At 38.6% G+C, this 17,204-nt stretch overlaps 2 protein-coding genes across 4 annotated transcripts; one reads left to right on the forward strand and one right to left on the reverse strand.

Annotated features, from left to right (window-relative positions):
- Positions 1–865: 865 nt before the first annotated feature.
- Positions 866–10,002, forward strand: LOC103995531 (serine/arginine-rich SC35-like splicing factor SCL30). 3 transcript variants are annotated; one of them, XM_018831010.2, is made up of 8 exons: positions 866–1,087; positions 4,164–4,322; positions 4,442–4,519; positions 5,372–5,536; positions 5,645–5,685; positions 8,714–8,786; positions 8,907–9,086; positions 9,616–10,002. In XM_018831010.2, exons 2-8 carry the CDS (start codon positions 4,171–4,173, stop codon positions 9,737–9,739), a joined length of 813 nt encoding a protein of 270 aa, XP_018686555.2. In that variant the 5' UTR covers positions 866–1,087; positions 4,164–4,170; the 3' UTR covers positions 9,740–10,002. The 3 variants fall into 3 exon arrangements, with proteins under 3 accessions (XP_018686555.2, XP_018686554.2, XP_009414408.2); XM_018831009.2 differs by having other exon boundaries at positions 868–1,032; XM_009416133.3 differs by having other exon boundaries at positions 871–1,032; positions 8,910–9,086.
- A 470-nt stretch (positions 10,003–10,472) lies between these two features.
- LOC135588831 (receptor-like cytoplasmic kinase 176) lies at positions 10,473–13,887 on the reverse strand. The gene is made up of 6 exons (XM_065081173.1): positions 13,426–13,887; positions 12,370–12,692; positions 11,979–12,114; positions 11,710–11,852; positions 11,492–11,615; positions 10,473–11,110 (listed from the first exon to the last, which is right to left on the reverse strand). The coding sequence occupies exons 1-6, from the start codon at positions 13,487–13,489 to the stop codon at positions 10,653–10,655; spliced, it is 1,248 nt and encodes a 415-aa protein (XP_064937245.1). The 5' UTR covers positions 13,490–13,887; the 3' UTR covers positions 10,473–10,652.
- Between the last annotated feature and the right edge of the window lie 3,317 nt (positions 13,888–17,204).

The raw sequence follows: 17,204 nt of genomic DNA on the forward strand, positions 1-17,204 counted from the left end.
CCTTAATAACATATCAAGTGGTTCCTTTTATTGTTTGCTACTTCATCTCATCAAGTTTAGTAGTAGATTAAGTGTGTTTCATTTGACTAAGTACTTGACTCTAACTTTCAAGTAGCTCTTTGTTTACTGCTTCACCTCATAATCTAAAGAACAATAGAATGAAGCTTCTTCCTCTTTTAATGAAATTAAACAAATATATAGACCTAAACTTAAGGTTATGTGAGAAAATAATAACTTTTGTCTTCATTTTTTTCTGAAATATATCAAGGCCACCTATATTATTATTATCCAAATACACATAAGCTCTTATACAAGTCATTTTATAAGGTATATAAATCCACAATACCATTAATAATCATGGTTGATAAAATTCAAACTAATGAACGCTTGGTTATAATGTGTTTTCATTTCATAGTATTTTGGTTTCATTACACGTCCCTTCAAATATACTATAACCAACTAATATTCCATTTCAGTTCTCAATAATTATTATTTTTATAATATATAAACATAAATAACAAAACGTTTCTCATTATATATATATATATATATAATTAATTAATTAAAAAAGAGATTTTATTACCCTTTATAATAAGATATACCAAAAAAATCTTAACGTCCGAAATCAAATAAAAAAAACTTAGAAATATTTAGAAAATATGAAAACATAGAGTATCTATCATATGAGAAAAAAATATAAAAAAAAAATTACAACATTTATATTACCCTAATATTTTAGCCATCGATTCCACAGATAATAATAGAAATCAGTCGACTCCACAATCCTTACTAAGAGTTCGTTTCGTCCGTTTCCGATTCATTACGACACGTGGCAGGTTGGCTCTCGAAGTTAATCCGGACCCGATTGGGAAAACACGAGCGCGGTCTTATCTTTAGGGTTTGCCGAGATCGAGGGATAGAAAGCGGCAAATTCCCCCGTCCGCCGACCGACGTTTTGCCCTCCCTCGGATCCGAGAGATTTCTGCCCCTCTTTGGGTCTCCCGTCGATTCGATCAGCTCTTCGTTCTTCAGGTTCGGCTTCCACGGTTGAATCAGAGCTATTCCGTCTTTTCTCCTTTTTTTTATGGTTAGTTCTTGCGGAATTTTGTTGTGATTTCTTCCCTTGTACGATTATGTGTGTTTTAGGGTTCTCCTTTTGATATTATTTCTTGGAAACGATTATCTCGAGAGGCCTGTTGGTGTTAATGTGTGCGCGCGTAGGTGTTGTGCCCTTTTTATGCTAATCTAGGGAATGCAGATCTTTATTTTCGCCCAAGTTTGATTTTTCTGAGATTCGTTGATAGCTAGGCTTCCCCAAGTTGAAAATAGTGACGGCATTTGCAGTTGAGAGGAAAAGGCAGTGACCTTATTATATGGGTCATGTCTTGCAGTTTTGCGTCGAAAGTAATTTCTAAAGCTTTCAGATCGTTCCTTTTGGCTGTTAATCGGTGTACGCATATGAATGCCTTTACGGAACATGACTTGGGCTGATCTTTGGCATTTTCATGGTTATTTAAGTATAGCATCTTCTCTCAGTGGAATGTCATTAGCTTTAGTTAAGAATAAAACGCTTGGTGGATGTCCGAATCTGTTTGGTAGTCTCTTCGAATTTCTTAAAAGTGGAATGTGATCCAATGTTCATCTTTTTGGTGAAGCAAATTAAACGAAGATGAACCTATATAGAGGAAGAAGCTATCAAAAATTAAATCTGGCAATATACAATTATACAGTATTTGAAGATCACCTCAAAATTCATCGAAAGCAGCCTTGACTAAAATCATTTCGGAAATAACTTTTTAATGGAGGACTGTGTCTGACCTCAATTAGATGTTGTAACATGTTCGAGAAATTACTGAAGTGAAAATTCAGTTACATGCACTAATATCTCCTCTGTCACATGCACTTTGATTAATCTATACGTCTATGTCAAAAGCAGCTTGGGTTTTTATTGCACATGATCAACACACAATGTTAGAAGCCCAAGCCATGTTCTTGCACTGCAATCTCAATACCCATGTGAATATACTCATGAACACATTGCGATCTTAAATCGACACGAAATGGAACTTGCAAATAGTCCTTCACGTTTGTTTTCCATTCTCCGAATTTCTTTCTGTCAGCTGAGGAAACTATAGATTGGTATCATAAGAAGGTTTCTCCTTTGCAATATAGGTGACTAGGGTTTGTCATTGAAACAACCCTTTTTTACTTGCAGGAGTAAGGTTGCGTATATTGTGCAACTTAGACCCCACATTGATGCGAGTATTGTACAATGGACCTTACTTTTTTGACTAGCCGAGACAACAACACAGCAGCTCTTCATTGCCTTTGACTCTTGTCAGTGTTGGATTAATGTATCACCTTCAGGCACTCGATCTCATCTGTTGCCAGCAAAGTGGTGACAGCCGCTATAGCTAGGTTGAATGGTTGTAGGCAGATTGTAATATGTCTAATCTGTGGATCTTGTATGTTAGCTATTTAAATGACATGCAGAGGTAGTTGTAGAAAACTGTTCTTAGCCTTCCCAAAATCGTCTTAGGGCTAACATTGTTCTTCTTTGGTGAAGTTTGTGGGAATCGTTGTCCTTGACAACTTCAGATTCTTAGCTGATCTCTCCTAAACTTGGGTTGATCAGTAAGAGATTTGATCGAGAGCTCTCTCAAAACATGGGGTAGTCTTTCGTTGTGTGTGTGATTTTTGGATGAGCTCATAGGTGCAGGTGCAATAGCTTTTAGTTCTGTTGATGTTTGGTTGATCTCCAGTGTTGGCTGGCCAACCTATATGGTTTTTGTGGCTAAACCCTTTGGCGCCAGTTATCTAAATTTTATGGACTCAACAATGTGAGTAAATAAATATCATCATATTTGTTGAAATAATTAAAATAATCTAAATGTAAGTATCCAAAATAAAGATTGGGTATATCAAATAATATTTAACAATCATTATATTTGTTTTTTACATCATTATCATCTCCATTGGTGATTTATCAACATCATCGGTAAAAATAATTTTATCCATCTCTGGTTCATCTGAAGATAAATTTACAACTTCAAGCTCTTCAACATCTCAAATGAATCGAATTTATCTTCAACAATATTTTACATCTTAGTCTTTCCCTCTGAGTATTATGAGGTTTTCATAAAAAGAAGGTGGAGATGACTATGAATGAATACCAAATCTACAACATGTTTTGGAGTTATTTTGTTCTTTTAAGAGTGTACGAAAGAATAGGTACTCCAGTTTCTCTTGTAACATGATGATTGAGAGTAAGGGTGTATAAATAATTTTAAAGCTAATGCTTGGATTCCTCAAAATGATTTGGATTCCTCAAAATGACACCTTAATCTTCCAAAACTTGACCTTTGTGGCTTATTAACTTACTGATCTTAAAATATATCCATAGCAGACATGTAAGATCAAACTTAAATTTGTCTAAAGAATAACTATGTTGATCATCTGTGATCCTATAAAAAAGTGAAAACTTGATGCAAAATTCTTAATTTAAACTAACATTATTCTGCATTGTGGGAATTGTAATTAATTTCCAGGTTCTGTTAGACAAATTTGGGTACTCTAACTAGGTATCTCATATTTTTAGCTGTTATAGATCACTGATGACTAAATCAAAGCACCATCAACACCACGTGCTAGCAAACAAATACCTAATGGATTGAATTTTGTTTTTATTAAATTAACTGATTGCTCATATGAACTGCTGAAATGACACATAAATCAATATGGTTTGAGTGCTCTGTTTCATTTCTATTAATTTTAGTTTGTCATGTTGGCTTGTAGTCTGATTGGAAGCGTATGTTGTGACAATTCTTTGCTGTAATATTTTCTTTGTATGCTTAATGTCCATGATGAACCTAGGTTATTTGTATTAGAAGAATAAAACATGTGTTTTGAAGAATGAAGTATGGATTCCATGGCAAATGCCAATACTAGTTAGAAATCATGAACATATCAATCTTATTTTTACTCGACAATTTGTTTATAGTTCCATTTTGCTACTTTTACATTGTCTGATTCTGTTAAGTTCTTGATTTCTAGTCATCATTATTGACTTTGAATACAGAATGATTCTGTTTGGCTCTTGATTTCTGGTCATCATCATTGACTTTAAATACAGAATGATAAGTTTTGCCTCTCTATTATTTCAGGTTTTTTATGAGGAGGTACAGTTCACCTTACTACAGTCCTCCTAGGAGGGGCTATGGTGGTAGAGGACGAAGTCCACCCAGGAGGGGTTATGGTGGATATGGTGGGAAAGAACGGGGCAGTGGGAGTCTTTTGGTTCGAAATATTCCCCTGAATTGTCGGTAATGGTTTCTCTTCAGGTTCAGGCTTTGTCAATTTCATTTTTGTTTAGCTTGTCCATTTCTTGATGGAGATGTGTGGATGTATGTTCTGATTATTTTATTATTTTATTGGCCTGCAGACCTGAGGATCTCCGAGTTCCATTTGAAAGATTTGGTCCTGTACGTGATGTTTATATACCAAAAGACTACTATACTGGGTGAGGCATTTTACACTATTGCAGCTAGTGTAATTGTGTTCCCATGTTGTCATGTTAGCTTGCTTACATTTGACCTTGATGTGGACTATGGGTTAGATGACCTCATTAATATATGATCTTTGAATTTTGTTGAGCTTTCATTGGTTGAATGCTTATTCCTATTAGTTGGTTAGTTTTTTGTTGTGCACTTAAAGCATTTATTACTGAAATTTTGAGATTCTATTTATGAAGAATGTGCTGTCTCTTTTCATCATCATGTACCTCTGTCTGATTATTTTGGTCTCTATATGAGTTAATTGTTTAAATGATTCCCAGGGGTGTATTGATTTGAAGTAAATACAAGCCCTACATTTGATCAAGAACATTCTTTGTCATTGCATAACCTGTTCATTTTGTTGAGGACACTAGAGTCTTGTTCAAATGAAGAAGTTCCTGTTTGAAGAGAAAATCTAGTTCCACGTCGAATTTAGTTTGGTCAAGCGAAGATAGAATGTTGACCTTTTGAAGTGGGTTTCTTGAGAAGCTAACGGGAGCATTGTTGATCTAAAGTGCTTCATATTTTTACTTTCAAGTGAAGAATGACTTGCATGCAAACTATGGAGTGATTGTAGAAGATATGTGAAGACATTAGAGCCTGGATTGCTAATTGCTTTTTGTGACACATGAGTGCCTTTTTGATGGAGTGTTATTTGTCATTGACTGTGCTCCTTCAAGAACTTTAGAAGACATGTTAAGTGGTTTCTCCATGACGGTAAACCTAGCAAGCACAGTGGTCTTTCGACCTTTTCTTACTGCCTTGGACAGTTGCTGATTTTGCATTTGTTTTTGTGATATTTGATTCCTATGATGCAGAGATCCCCGTGGTTTTGCATTTGTGGAGTTTGTTGACCCTTGTGATGCTTCAGAGGCTCAATATCACATGAATAGACAACTTTTTGGAGGTAGGGAGATAACTGTGGTTGTTGCTGCTGAGTCAAGAAAAAGACCTGAAGAAATGCGTAAAAGAACTAGAATTAGGTAGTACAAGCACCTTTATATTTTCATTGTATTTTTTATTTTTTTAATGTTCATCATCGTCTAGCATGTCATAAAATGTCTTACTTTCAATTCTCCACTTTTTACCAGAGGACCTTCTGGTTATGATCGTCGGCGATCTTCTTATCATGGTATTCCCATGTTGCGATATTTGCTCTGTAAATTTCTTTTACACCTGCCTTTTTGAAGTGATATTTGTCACATGCAATCACACATCTAAATCTGTTTATTGATTATGCATTGTCATCTACTTGTAGGTTCTGTGCTTTGCTAGTAATCAACTTTTGTGTTGGGAATATTGTCTTGTTTAATTAAGAATAAGATAATTTTTTATGTCGTCCGATTTATTTAAGTTAAGAAGCTCTCTTCAAATGCTAATTGCCTCTTGCTTTCTGCTTTTGTATTTCCTTACTGGTTAGGCACTAAACTTCTTTTGGTGTCTCAGTGTTGGTTTTCTTTATCTAGAAATGATTTGAAGATACTAAGTATAGGTCATGATATATTTTATGCTTTGTAAAGATAAAAAAACAACTTGATCTAATTATCAAATTCTTTTAGAATTTTATTTTTTGTGCTTGTCACTTATTATAATTGTGTACATAGCATTAATAGATCCGAGCTTAACGAAGTTCTATGTTTCTGGTATTGGTCCATGCCAATCCATGGCCCGACTAGTACTTCTCCAGTCTGTGTTGGCATACCAACACACTACAACATGATGTAATGTCAGTTTCGACCAACTATAACCATAAAAAACGCTACTAGGATTCCCTTTGACTGTTCCTGATAAATACATACAAGATTCATAAAATTGAAGTGGTTTCAATCTAGAATACGACAAATATAACATCAAAACATGTCATGAAAGAATTACAGGCTGTATCTTCTAAATAATACATTGTGCATATAGTCATGTTCTATCTTCTAAGAAATTAATCATGATAAATTGATGTTTAATAAGCTCATGTACGAATTCCTACCATCAAAATGATTGTCGTGAGTCCATGGGGGTGGATTGAGGTCCTTGCCGTGACTACACTATAGGTCGACATAGTATGTCAAGAGGATTCATGAATGGGATTGTTTCCATGACACCTTAGATTGACAAATAGTGTGCCATTGATGCAGCAACGTGATAGCAATCGTTGGCTCTTCATGAATGACCCATGTGGTAGGAGGCATATTGGTCAAGTATGATTCCATAGGATGTAGTGCAATAGAGCTGTGACTAATACTACTGTTGCATGCTCTAAGACATATTTGACTCAGAAAAATTACCATCATTGTACATCTATTGGCCATAAGATATGAGGTAGTAAGAAGGCTGGGAATACGAGGAACTGTTGTTTGACTCGATAGCACGTAGGCTGTCTCATAACCTCGTACAAATCAACACCCTTTCCCTTTCATCTTTATGGCCATAAACAAACCATGTCCATTGTCATGCTCTGTGATCTGCATCTTGGGTGGTTTGATTAAAATATTTTTCCTCGATTCACAATCTGCCTATTTGAATAATGAGAAAATGAGATTGGTTCCCCTGGCCCGTAGCTGTCATCATCGATGGACACATTGCTATTCACGTCACTACTATATCTGTGGACCTCATGAAGTAGGACTGTGAGGGAGGTGTATAATGACCTGATTGGACTTGTTTTTGTCGATCGTGTCCAATGGATCAACTGATTGTGAAGCTTGACCCTTTCCCTTGCTGTAGTGGCTAGATGTCTGATCCTGCTGTGTGCTGCGATGATGCCGGGGTCAGCGCCTGAAGACTTCTTAACACTGGACGATAATCCTCATATAGATCCATATTTTGACCCGTCGTTGCTCTTCCTTGTTTGTCTCTTAAATGAATTGAGATGGGCGTGGGAGATTTCTTGGGAAATCTACAAAGAGATTCATGTGGACCTAACCTAGATCTGTGAAAACCATCTTTAGATCCATGTGGATCTAACCTTTCTCCACAAGCATCAAGCCTATATCCACAAGATCCTGTGCTAGATCCATGAGTCTAATTTTATGTGGATCTAGCCTAAAATCAAAAGGATCAAGACAATCCATACAGATCTAGCTTAGGTAAGCAAGATTTGAGGCTTGATCTATGTGGATCAAACTTGAAATTAGGTGTAAATGGGATACACAAGGAATAAATAACATCAATCTTGATCTTGCAACTAAATTAAGGTAATTAAGCTAACAATTAGGTTCAAATTTACCTAGTTTTGTAAAAGGGAACTGGCCGGATTCTCAAATTCAGACTTCTCGAAAAATTTGTTTTGAGTTAATTTTAGAGAGATCTGGGAGAATTTGAGGAAGGAGAAAGAACGAAGGAGAGAGTAAAGTGAGGAAAAGAGGCCTATTTAGCCCTCTTTATGCAGTCAAAGAGTTTGACTCATGTGATCCCCTTGGTGAGTTTACCTCCTGGTTTTGGCCCGGCTTACATGGTGGTAAGCTCTGTACTATGTGTGGACAATGCGAAATTGGGCTGTTTGAGTTCCAGTTCAAGTTTGGACTGGTATGTACTGCTCAGTACATACGGTTTGGGTGAAATGTTAAACCTTGCATTCAAAAACTTGAACATTCATTTGATGGCTCACATGGTCAGTACCTTAATTACATTTATTGTTACTGCAGCTTATTGTTGGTTTGAATGGCCAAACAAGTAGACTCCTGTCTTCTTTTTCTGTCCGTATCCTATTTTTCTGAAGCAGAGCCAGGGGTTTACACCCGATTTTAGGGGTTCCAATCTAGATTAGTTCTCTCACATCTTTATGGTTTCTAAGGGCCTTGAATTTTTTGAATGTTGGACTCTATTCATTTTTAGTGTCTTGTGTCTTGTTTATCTGTTTACAGCTGAACCTTTCTAGAGGACTAATCGAGAAGAAGTCTCGAGAAGTAGTTTAACATTCTGAGGTTAACTAAATGTAGTATGTACTGTTGATTGTGCATTTTGGAGGTTTATTTCTTTGGTATGCCTTAAGGATTGGCATCTTCTTCTTATGCCTTAAGGATTGACATCTTAAATGTAGACACATTTTAGAAAATTGGTTTATCACAATTCAGATACAAATTTCATTCACAGCAGCAAAACATAAATTTCTTGTCAAACAACATAAATGTGCTGATGCTTCATATTTCATGTGGTTAATGTAACAGGACGCTCACGTTCTCGATCCAGATCACGCTCACGCTCTCCCCGTTATTCTTCAAGGGCCCGTCATCACTCACGGTAAGCTTTGGTGTTTTTTCTATATATATACTACTCCTATCAGTTGAAATTTGTGGGAAGGATCCAGTTCATTTACTCTTTATGAATCATTTCATAATATTCATCTTTTTGCATATTTAGCAGATCCTACTCCCCTGCAGCAAAATCCCGCAATGACTATTCTTCCCCACAAAAAAGGCAATCTAGTCATGAAAGATCCCCCAGGAACCATTCAAAGGAGCGCAATGAGGATGAAAATCGCAAATCATATTCTCCAAGCTACAGTGATGCTAACCGAAATGATGTTAATGATTATGAAGCGTAAGTCAAATTAAATGATTTATCATATTTTTTTATTTATCATTAAAAATGTTTACCTTCTCCAAAAATCTCCATGGTATGACACTCTAGGCAATGTGGTGCATGCTCTCATAGTCCCCAAAGAAATATTAGTTCTCTGATACTTATAAGGTGCATGGTATGTGTGATGATCTGTAATGTGTCGCGTGATTCTCAGACCTTTGCTGTCTTTTTATTTTTAAATATTGGCCCATCTGAGTGACTAATAGATTGAAATACGGGTTAGGGTTCAAATGGTGGTTATGATAATGATGATTGATTATAACTTTTATGTTAAAGCTTATCATAATTAATTATTTAGTTCCCACGAAAGCTTTTGGCAATTATCATCAGGTTCTGATATCTATAGTTTTATGATGCTTTAACAATATGATGATATATTAGTCCACTGCACACGTTCATACAGAAACATTAAAAAGACAGTTATTGTTCGCATAGATATAAACACAGTCGTTCATTATATGGAATTATAATTTTGGTGCATGTACAGTAAGGCTTCACATGATGCCGAGGGATCACGTTCTTATTGGAGATCCCCAAGGCGCTCATCGGTTTCACCTCCCGGATCACGATCGAGATCTGCTGATTTGAGCCCCAGGCGCAACAGTGAATGAGAGGTAGTTTATGTTTTCTTGGTTGCATTTCTGAAGTTGAAATCAGAGATCTGAAGGATCATGATGCGCCTAGTTTCTTGCAAGTTAAGCAGATGATAAAACTCTTTCTTAGTTTGCTCTGTGGTTCTTGTCTCGAATATTTTGAATGGGACAGTGATGTGAAAGACATTATGCTTGCTTGTTTCGTGCTTTCCAGTTATATTGTAAGATATTTTTTTCATGGGTTACTGTGGTGGACGAAATGGATCGTGTGATTTCTTTCATCTGTTGCATGACGTGGACAATTGTTTGCTCCAGCTGTGCTTGCGATGCTTATATACTTTTTGAACAACCATGGTTTATTGTGTGTTTGTAACTTTGTCTGCTTTCATCATGTTCTTTAGTTGATCTCTTGGATTAGGGTTTTAGAAAGCAGGAAGGAGGATGGATATACAATAGTTTTCATCCTAATATATCATGATTCCATTTTAAAAAGAAATTTCAAAGAGGTGTCGATTAAATTTGGCCAAATTAAATGCATGTTCATGTTTTGGGTCTCCACTATGGGTGTGAAGTGGAAATGTGGTACGAGACTCGAGGAATGATAGATAATAGGCAGTGAGCTTATCTGAGCGATATCGAAGTGGAAAAGTGGAAGGATGGCTTTACTCGACTAGAAGCGTGAATGAGATGAATTCCTCCTGAATCTGGTTCTTACTGCTTCTGAGAAAAGGTTATATTCTGATACTGTTGATGTCTCAACCTGTAGCTTTGATGAAGCTTGCCACTTCTTAATAATTTAGACACAGAAGGAACAAGCTTTACACCTACCACACCATAAAGTGTGACATTACAAAGCTCTCGTTGCTAGGGTTCTCCATGGCATCACCTGTTAGGGCCATATTGAGATCAATCAAATAACAACCAATTCTTGCTATAGATAAAGAGGGGACGCAGATGGTCTTGGATAGGTGACCTTCAAGCTTCCATCTCCTCGAAAATCTTTCAAGCTCACTCTGGTGTCGCCGCTACCGACGCTTCGGGTTCTCACCTTCTCTTCTGTCGACGGTGGTGTTCCCGTTTGCTTTGTATCTTGAAGCTGTTGTAGTGTGGATACCATCTGGTCCATGGAAGGTCTGAACTTTGCGTCCATGGATAGGCAGTTCTGTGCAAGCGATGCGACCTTCTGCGCTCCATCGAGTGAGTACTGGCCTTCGAGTCGATTATCTATTATACGAAATATCTTGCGCTTGTGTGTGAGATAAGGCCGTGCCCACTCGACCAGATTGTGTTCCCCATGTGGGCGGTTCTTGTCGACGGCACGTCGCCCTGATAGCATTTCGAGAAGAACGACGCCAAAGCTATACACATCACTCTTGGCAGTCAGATGGCCTACAGTAATAAGATCATAATGTAGAAGATTAACTAATCCATCAAGTACACAATGTAAAGAAATATTTTGAAGGAATGAATACCAAGTAACAGCAATAATTTCAATGCTCTTCACAGCTTTTCAGGGTACTCTCTTTGTCCATGTCCACTTGTTTCAACATGATATTAATTTTGATGGAAAATGATCATTTGTATCATCTTATAATTTGGAGTGTTTCACTTTTGGTGAAATTTGTCTGAAACAGTTAATAATTCCAAAGGCTGCATATGCCAGAAAGATTTATACTAAAATTTGATGCAACATGATCACGTGCTGACAACATGAAACAAACAGCAACCAAGATGTTAATGCATAAAGCAGTCAATATGCTGCAAAATTACCCGTCGCGAGGTACTCTGGGGCTGCATACCCATATGTTCCCATTACCCTAGTGGATACATGGCTCTTATCACCTGTAGGGCCATCTTTTGCCAAGCCAAAATCAGAGAGTTTTGCGTTGTAATTCTGTGCATTCAGATAAGAGATAAGTTGGAATATGCTGTTACGTCTAAGAGATTTTTCATGGACAGATCATACTGCATATAGCTGTTATACATACTGTATCGAGTAAAATGTTTGAAGCCTTAAAATCACGATATATGACTTTGGCTTCGTCGCTATGAAGATAAGCTAGTCCTTTTGCAGCTCCAAGTGCAGCCTTCATCCGGAGGTTCCAGGAGAGTGGTTGGAAATACGAGCCCCCTGCGTACATGGCCATCAAACATTACATACATAGAACATTGCACGAATGATCAACGTGAAAGAGATTGGACGTGTTCTTTTGTCCATAGTTAATCCAACTGAAGTAGACACGGGTGGAAAACATACTTCTGAAAAGATGATTCTCTAGGCTTCCGCGAGGCATGAACTCATAGACCAACAACCGATGATCATCTTCCAGGCAGTATCCTATCAGTTTTACGAGATTGGGGTGGCGCAACTGACCCAAGTAATTGATTTCTGCCTACAGATTTTAAGGAGCAGCAGCAAGTTAGGACATCTAAAACCTTAGCATTTATGATGTTAGGAAGTGAGTGTCGGGCCGTGTCAGCATGATATAGATGCAAAATAACAGATTCATCATATGCTTCAGAAGAGAAAGACTTTGGTAGACAAAAAACCAGCTGATTGCAACTATTATACCACAAGAAAAGCAAGGCAGCATGATATGATGACTTTTCCCAAACCCATGTACCAGAAGGAGCTTAAAGCAACTCACCAGCCACTCTTTATGACCCTGTAGACCTTCCTGGTTGAGCCTCTTGACAGCGACAACAATTCCAGAACCAGGTTTGGATGCTGTAAGGGTGCGTTCATCGATCCATCCCTTGAACACAGAACCAAAGCCTCCCTCTCCAACCACGCTGTCCGGGCGGAAGTTCCTTGTAGCTGCTCTGAGCTCGCTGAAGCTGAAGCTCTTCAAGTTGGAAGACTGCAAGATATCAACCTCGGTCCGAGGGGTCAGAGGCACAGAAGCTGAGGATCGGCTGCTAGAGCCACTCGATCCATTTCTATCTCTGCTGACACTCCTGCAATTCACCTCTGTTTGCATCAAATCCAGTGTCAGTTGCTGTGGAGAAATATGGTACCCGAAGAAACATTATAACAACGATTCTCGTATGTCAAACTAAAACCTAGAGAATCAATTATTGACTAAAAAGCAAATCTAGAGGTTGTATGATCCACCTTAAGCATGACCGACTGAAGTCCAGAACCAAATTCAGAGATAGCATTATCCACCTAAAGCAATTGTTGGCTGAAAAATACTGGCAAATACAATCTTTCAATCCATACCGGAAGCCTTTGAACTTGGAGAATCCACGGGTTTGGTAACAATAAATTGGGTGTACAATCCAACAAAGAATGGACAAATTTTGGCCAAGACCTAATTCTTAAAAAGGATAAAAGAAAAGATGATAGTTTAAACCTAACACCAACCAAGAAAGACCGTGGGTTGGCCAATGCAAACAAGGACTTCAAAAAGATCCTACCACTAGTATGGCAAGACGAGCCGGAGATGGCTTACGAATGTTGAATTCGACTGCAACTCCATCTAGTTCAGCATCCACCTTAAGGTTCAACCCAGCTTCACTACAGTAGAGCCAAGCGCTGGTAGTCACAAAGATGAAACTAAAATCTACAAAACCAGTCGTCATGACTTGGCAAGATATAATCTGTAAGCCTAAATCGATTTCAAAGCAGTTGGGTAACGCAAAGATTTGAGTTCAGAGGGACGCCAACAAAACATTCAAAGCAACAACTTAAGAGATCTTACCAGAAGCGGAAGCACTATTGAACGGGCTCTCCGCCTTAACCCGCGAACTCCAGCAGCTCCCCATCGAATAACCCTCGACACAAAGCACCGCAAGGAACTAGCGGTCGAGATCCATCTCAAAAGGCCAAGCCGCGGCCGGATCGACGAGGGGAACCGCCGGATCTGGCCTAAAAATGCCTCCTCTCCCGTACGGACCGATCCAAAACCCCTCCCGCGTTAAAATCCCGCAGTCCTCAGACCGATCCAAGGCCGAAAAAGGGAGATGAGATCGCCCCACAAGGGCCACCGACAGCGGATTCAACCATGAAATGGAAGATTACGTTCCAATATTTGTGGAAAGGGCAGCAGCTGGAATCGATGGGGAGTTGTAGGGTTTCCCTCGTCGCGATCCCTCTTGCTTCGGCGGGGGAGAGGGGGAGAGGGTGAGGCCATTAATGGCGGGGCGATGGCGAGCTTATCCGGTTCGTGCTCGTTTCTACTAACCAACGACTCCAATATTTTATATCTGCACCTCGTCCGTCTCTGTGTCTATAGACGAAGAAGAAGGAAAAGTAGTGCAAAAGGGGAGTGAGAGTATCGAAGGCAGCGGAACTGCCCTTCCCGCAACCCAAAAAAAAAAATATAAGGGTTCAGTCATGGGACAGTAGGGAAGGTCTCGACCGTCAGATGCAGATGGAGGGGATCGGAGGGCGTGAGAGAGCTTGGCTTCTCTCGAGGACGGGTCCCATTTTTGATGTTGTGAAATGAGCGGATGTGATCTGCCGTAAGGGCGACGACGTGATTTGTGCCAACCATTTTTTATTATTTATTTTACTTGAATTCATAATTATTTGATGATTATCTATCTATGTTTCAAAAGTAATTTACTTGAATTTATGACGTGGGAAGCGCGTGTGAGTTGAGCTGAACACGTGGATGAAGCGTACGTCCAATTGGAGCACGATAAAATTAGTGCGAGCTCGTACGTACTGAGCTCAGATCGACACAACGTTGTTTTCAGAGAGAGAGAGAGAGAGAGAGAAATAAGGATTTCTAACTGACGTGTATGAGACTTTTATTATATACAAAATATATTAGACAGTATGTCCCACCAAATTTATCGCTTTTATTAGATTCAAGCAGAGAGAGAGAGAGAGAGAGAGAGAGAGTTAAGTCTATTCTTCTAAGATATCAAATCATTCATTTGAGACTCTTGATATTAAAGAGGATAGGTGACCAATGAAGTATCTTGGGAAGTAGATTTCTAACTATCAACTATTTTAATAGATATTAAGATGTTCTTATTGATAAAACTGCTTCCGAAATTCATGGCTCATATATATATATATATATATATATATATATATAGCTAGCAAAATTATCTTGATCAATTTTGTTCATACGTGACATAGGTGTTACACTACTAGTTCGATCAATCGTAAGTCGTCACATGGAATCAACATACACACAAGATCTTACGCCACATGAAAAATCATACAAGTCGACCAGTAATACACAACTAGACCCAACTTCTTAGCTTTCCCTTTACCATGCCACCACATCTCTTCACTTCCCCTCCATCATACCACTATTCATTAGCGATCCGTCACCCTTCACCATGATTTCAAAATGGGTCGCACGTTTAATCGCAAGGAGCATTAATTTATGACAGCATGACCCAACTATTCGGGCATCTGACGTTGATCCTCATCCCTTGTTTGTTTCATGCATGTCCTTATCCTAGCAGACAATACACCCCATGTTGTCTTTCCCTGATGTAATCAGCAAGAAGACGTGTTCGCTAGTTATTGACATAAATAAACTCTTAACGATATGAGAAACTGAACGAGGGATGAGTAGCCGACCACCCTCCACCTATAAATCATGTATAAAAGTCAACCTTCGAAACCAGACGAGGGGGATCGGACAAAAAAACACTCTCTTGAGTTATGTTAAATCTTTACTATTTTTTCTACCTGTCTTAAGTGTCAGAGGGGTTGGATGAAAAAATTCTCCACATCTAATCGGTGAGGCAAACCGCCTCGAAACCTAAACATCCAATCAGTGATTCCTGGTGTTGGAAAGTGCAAGAAACTTCAATTTGCTGCCTGCGGCGGTGGTATTCGCAGCAAAGTGAACGTAAAAAAAGGATACGTGACGGTGAATACAGTAGCGTTCGGACCTACCAGAGAAAAGAATATAAAATACTTTGAGCTGTCGGTGTCGACGCTGATGCATGCATGCCGAGTGCGGAAGGTGGTACGCGGAGGAGAAGAGACCGGTGCAGTCCTCATCCCTTGACTTCCCATCTACTCATTAATCAATAGCTGCTGCTGCTTCTGCTTCCTCCAGGTCGCGCGCGCCAGAGTGCAGTGGCTGATGCGAGTGACGGAGGGAGGGGCATGTGAGCTGCGTGCTCGTGTGACACGCACCTTACTCGTAAGGCTTCATGTCCCGCAGCTCGAATCAACATTTATAAAAAAATAAATTTAATTTAAGGAAAGATTATTATGGAGAGAATGGAAATCTATAAATAGATAGACGTCTAAAAAAAATATATATATAAATTAAGAGGATATCAAAGAAAGAAAAACTTGGAGAGGTATTTGGTTTTAGAATCCCTATAAATTTCATACCATACAGAGTGATATGGCTAGAAATTAAGCGTTGGCTTTTGGGACTCATGCCAAAGAGAATCTCCCTGCGTCCAGGCATTAGAAAATTGGGATCAGCGGTAAGATATCATTGTTTTAGAACTAATTAATTATAATGTGTCAGTAGTAGTTTTAAGTATTGCTTTGGATCGACTAAACGATGGGCTGAAGTTGTCTATTTAAGTTGTTCATTATGTCTCGTATCACTCAAAAGATAACTATATAAATAAATTACTTGTTTCCAATTAAGTAAGTATATTGATGCATCGAAAATAATTTCCATTTACCTCTCTCTCTCTCTCTCTCTCTCTCTTCCCGCCTGTTCCAGAAGCACAAATTTTGATCAAAAGAGTCGCAACACAGACCTCAATCAGCTACATTGCACTTCTCTTAAGCATTCACCACTGGCTGCACTCACGCCACACGACACTTTCTCCCACGCAACCTTTCTTTCGAATGCAAAAAAAAACCTTATTATAGAGAGAGCAGGCAGACTCCCGTTCAAAACCCTCCATATAATATTAACTATTGTTCTCTCTAATCTTTCCACAATTCCAATCTCCAGTACAAATCCAAGTTTAACTCAACCGCACTTGACTCTATAACCATATCCATTGTACTCGCAAGTGTGAGCTAAATAATATTCCAACAAGTATCCTAATGGTCAAGGCACAGTGTGCATAATTAAGATGTCAAAGTTACAGTCCTGCTGTAAGCATCTTCCTAGTGTTTTTGACTTATAATAAGTTCAAGTCTTCGTTAACTCAAAATCTTTCCAGAGCGTAACTTTCTTTGGCAGCTACAGAAGTCTGTAGCGTTTATCTTATTCCTTATATTTAACAAACTGAGCTCAAATAGATTAATCAGTACACAATACAGTTCAGAATCGCCTTTGGTTCGAAGGCAAGTCACAAATTGTTTAGTCCCAGGACTGACCATTTTGATCGGAGAGATGAGAGACGACCTGGGCATATCTCCAGCTATCAGCCGACACTCGGCATCCCACTACCATACATAGATGTACCATGATACATGTTGTTGTATTCGATTCACAAGAACAAAACAAAAGCAATCGGGGAACTCGTTCCAAGAATTATATTAAGAAACTGGCACTCTAGTCTTCCCCTTTGCCTACATAAACACCCC

Source organism: Musa acuminata, chromosome BXJ1-8, assembly GCF_036884655.1.
Source record: "Musa acuminata AAA Group cultivar baxijiao chromosome BXJ1-8, Cavendish_Baxijiao_AAA, whole genome shotgun sequence".
Classification (NCBI taxonomy): domain Eukaryota; kingdom Viridiplantae; phylum Streptophyta; class Magnoliopsida; order Zingiberales; family Musaceae; genus Musa; species Musa acuminata.

Excerpts from the sequence above, each read along its gene's own strand:
- LOC135588831 (XM_065081173.1), bottom strand. The coding sequence starts at position 13,489 with ATGGGGAGCTGCTGGAGTTCGCGGGTTAAGGCGGAGAGCCCGTTCAAT. Across the intron at positions 11,616-11,709 it reads CAAACATTTTACTCGATACA|AATTACAACGCAAAACTCTC; the intron begins GTATGTATAACA and ends CTGAATGCACAG. Across the intron at positions 11,111-11,491 it reads CCCAGAGTACCTCGCGACGG|GCCATCTGACTGCCAAGAGT; the intron begins GTAATTTTGCAG and ends TTATTACTGTAG.
- LOC103995531 (XM_018831010.2), top strand. The coding sequence starts at position 4,171 with ATGAGGAGGTACAGTTCACCTTACTACAGTCCTCCTAGGAGGGGCTAT. Across the intron at positions 5,686-8,713 it reads TCGGCGATCTTCTTATCATG|GACGCTCACGTTCTCGATCC; the intron begins GTATTCCCATGT and ends TTAATGTAACAG. Across the intron at positions 8,787-8,906 it reads AGGGCCCGTCATCACTCACG|CAGATCCTACTCCCCTGCAG; the intron begins GTAAGCTTTGGT and ends TTGCATATTTAG.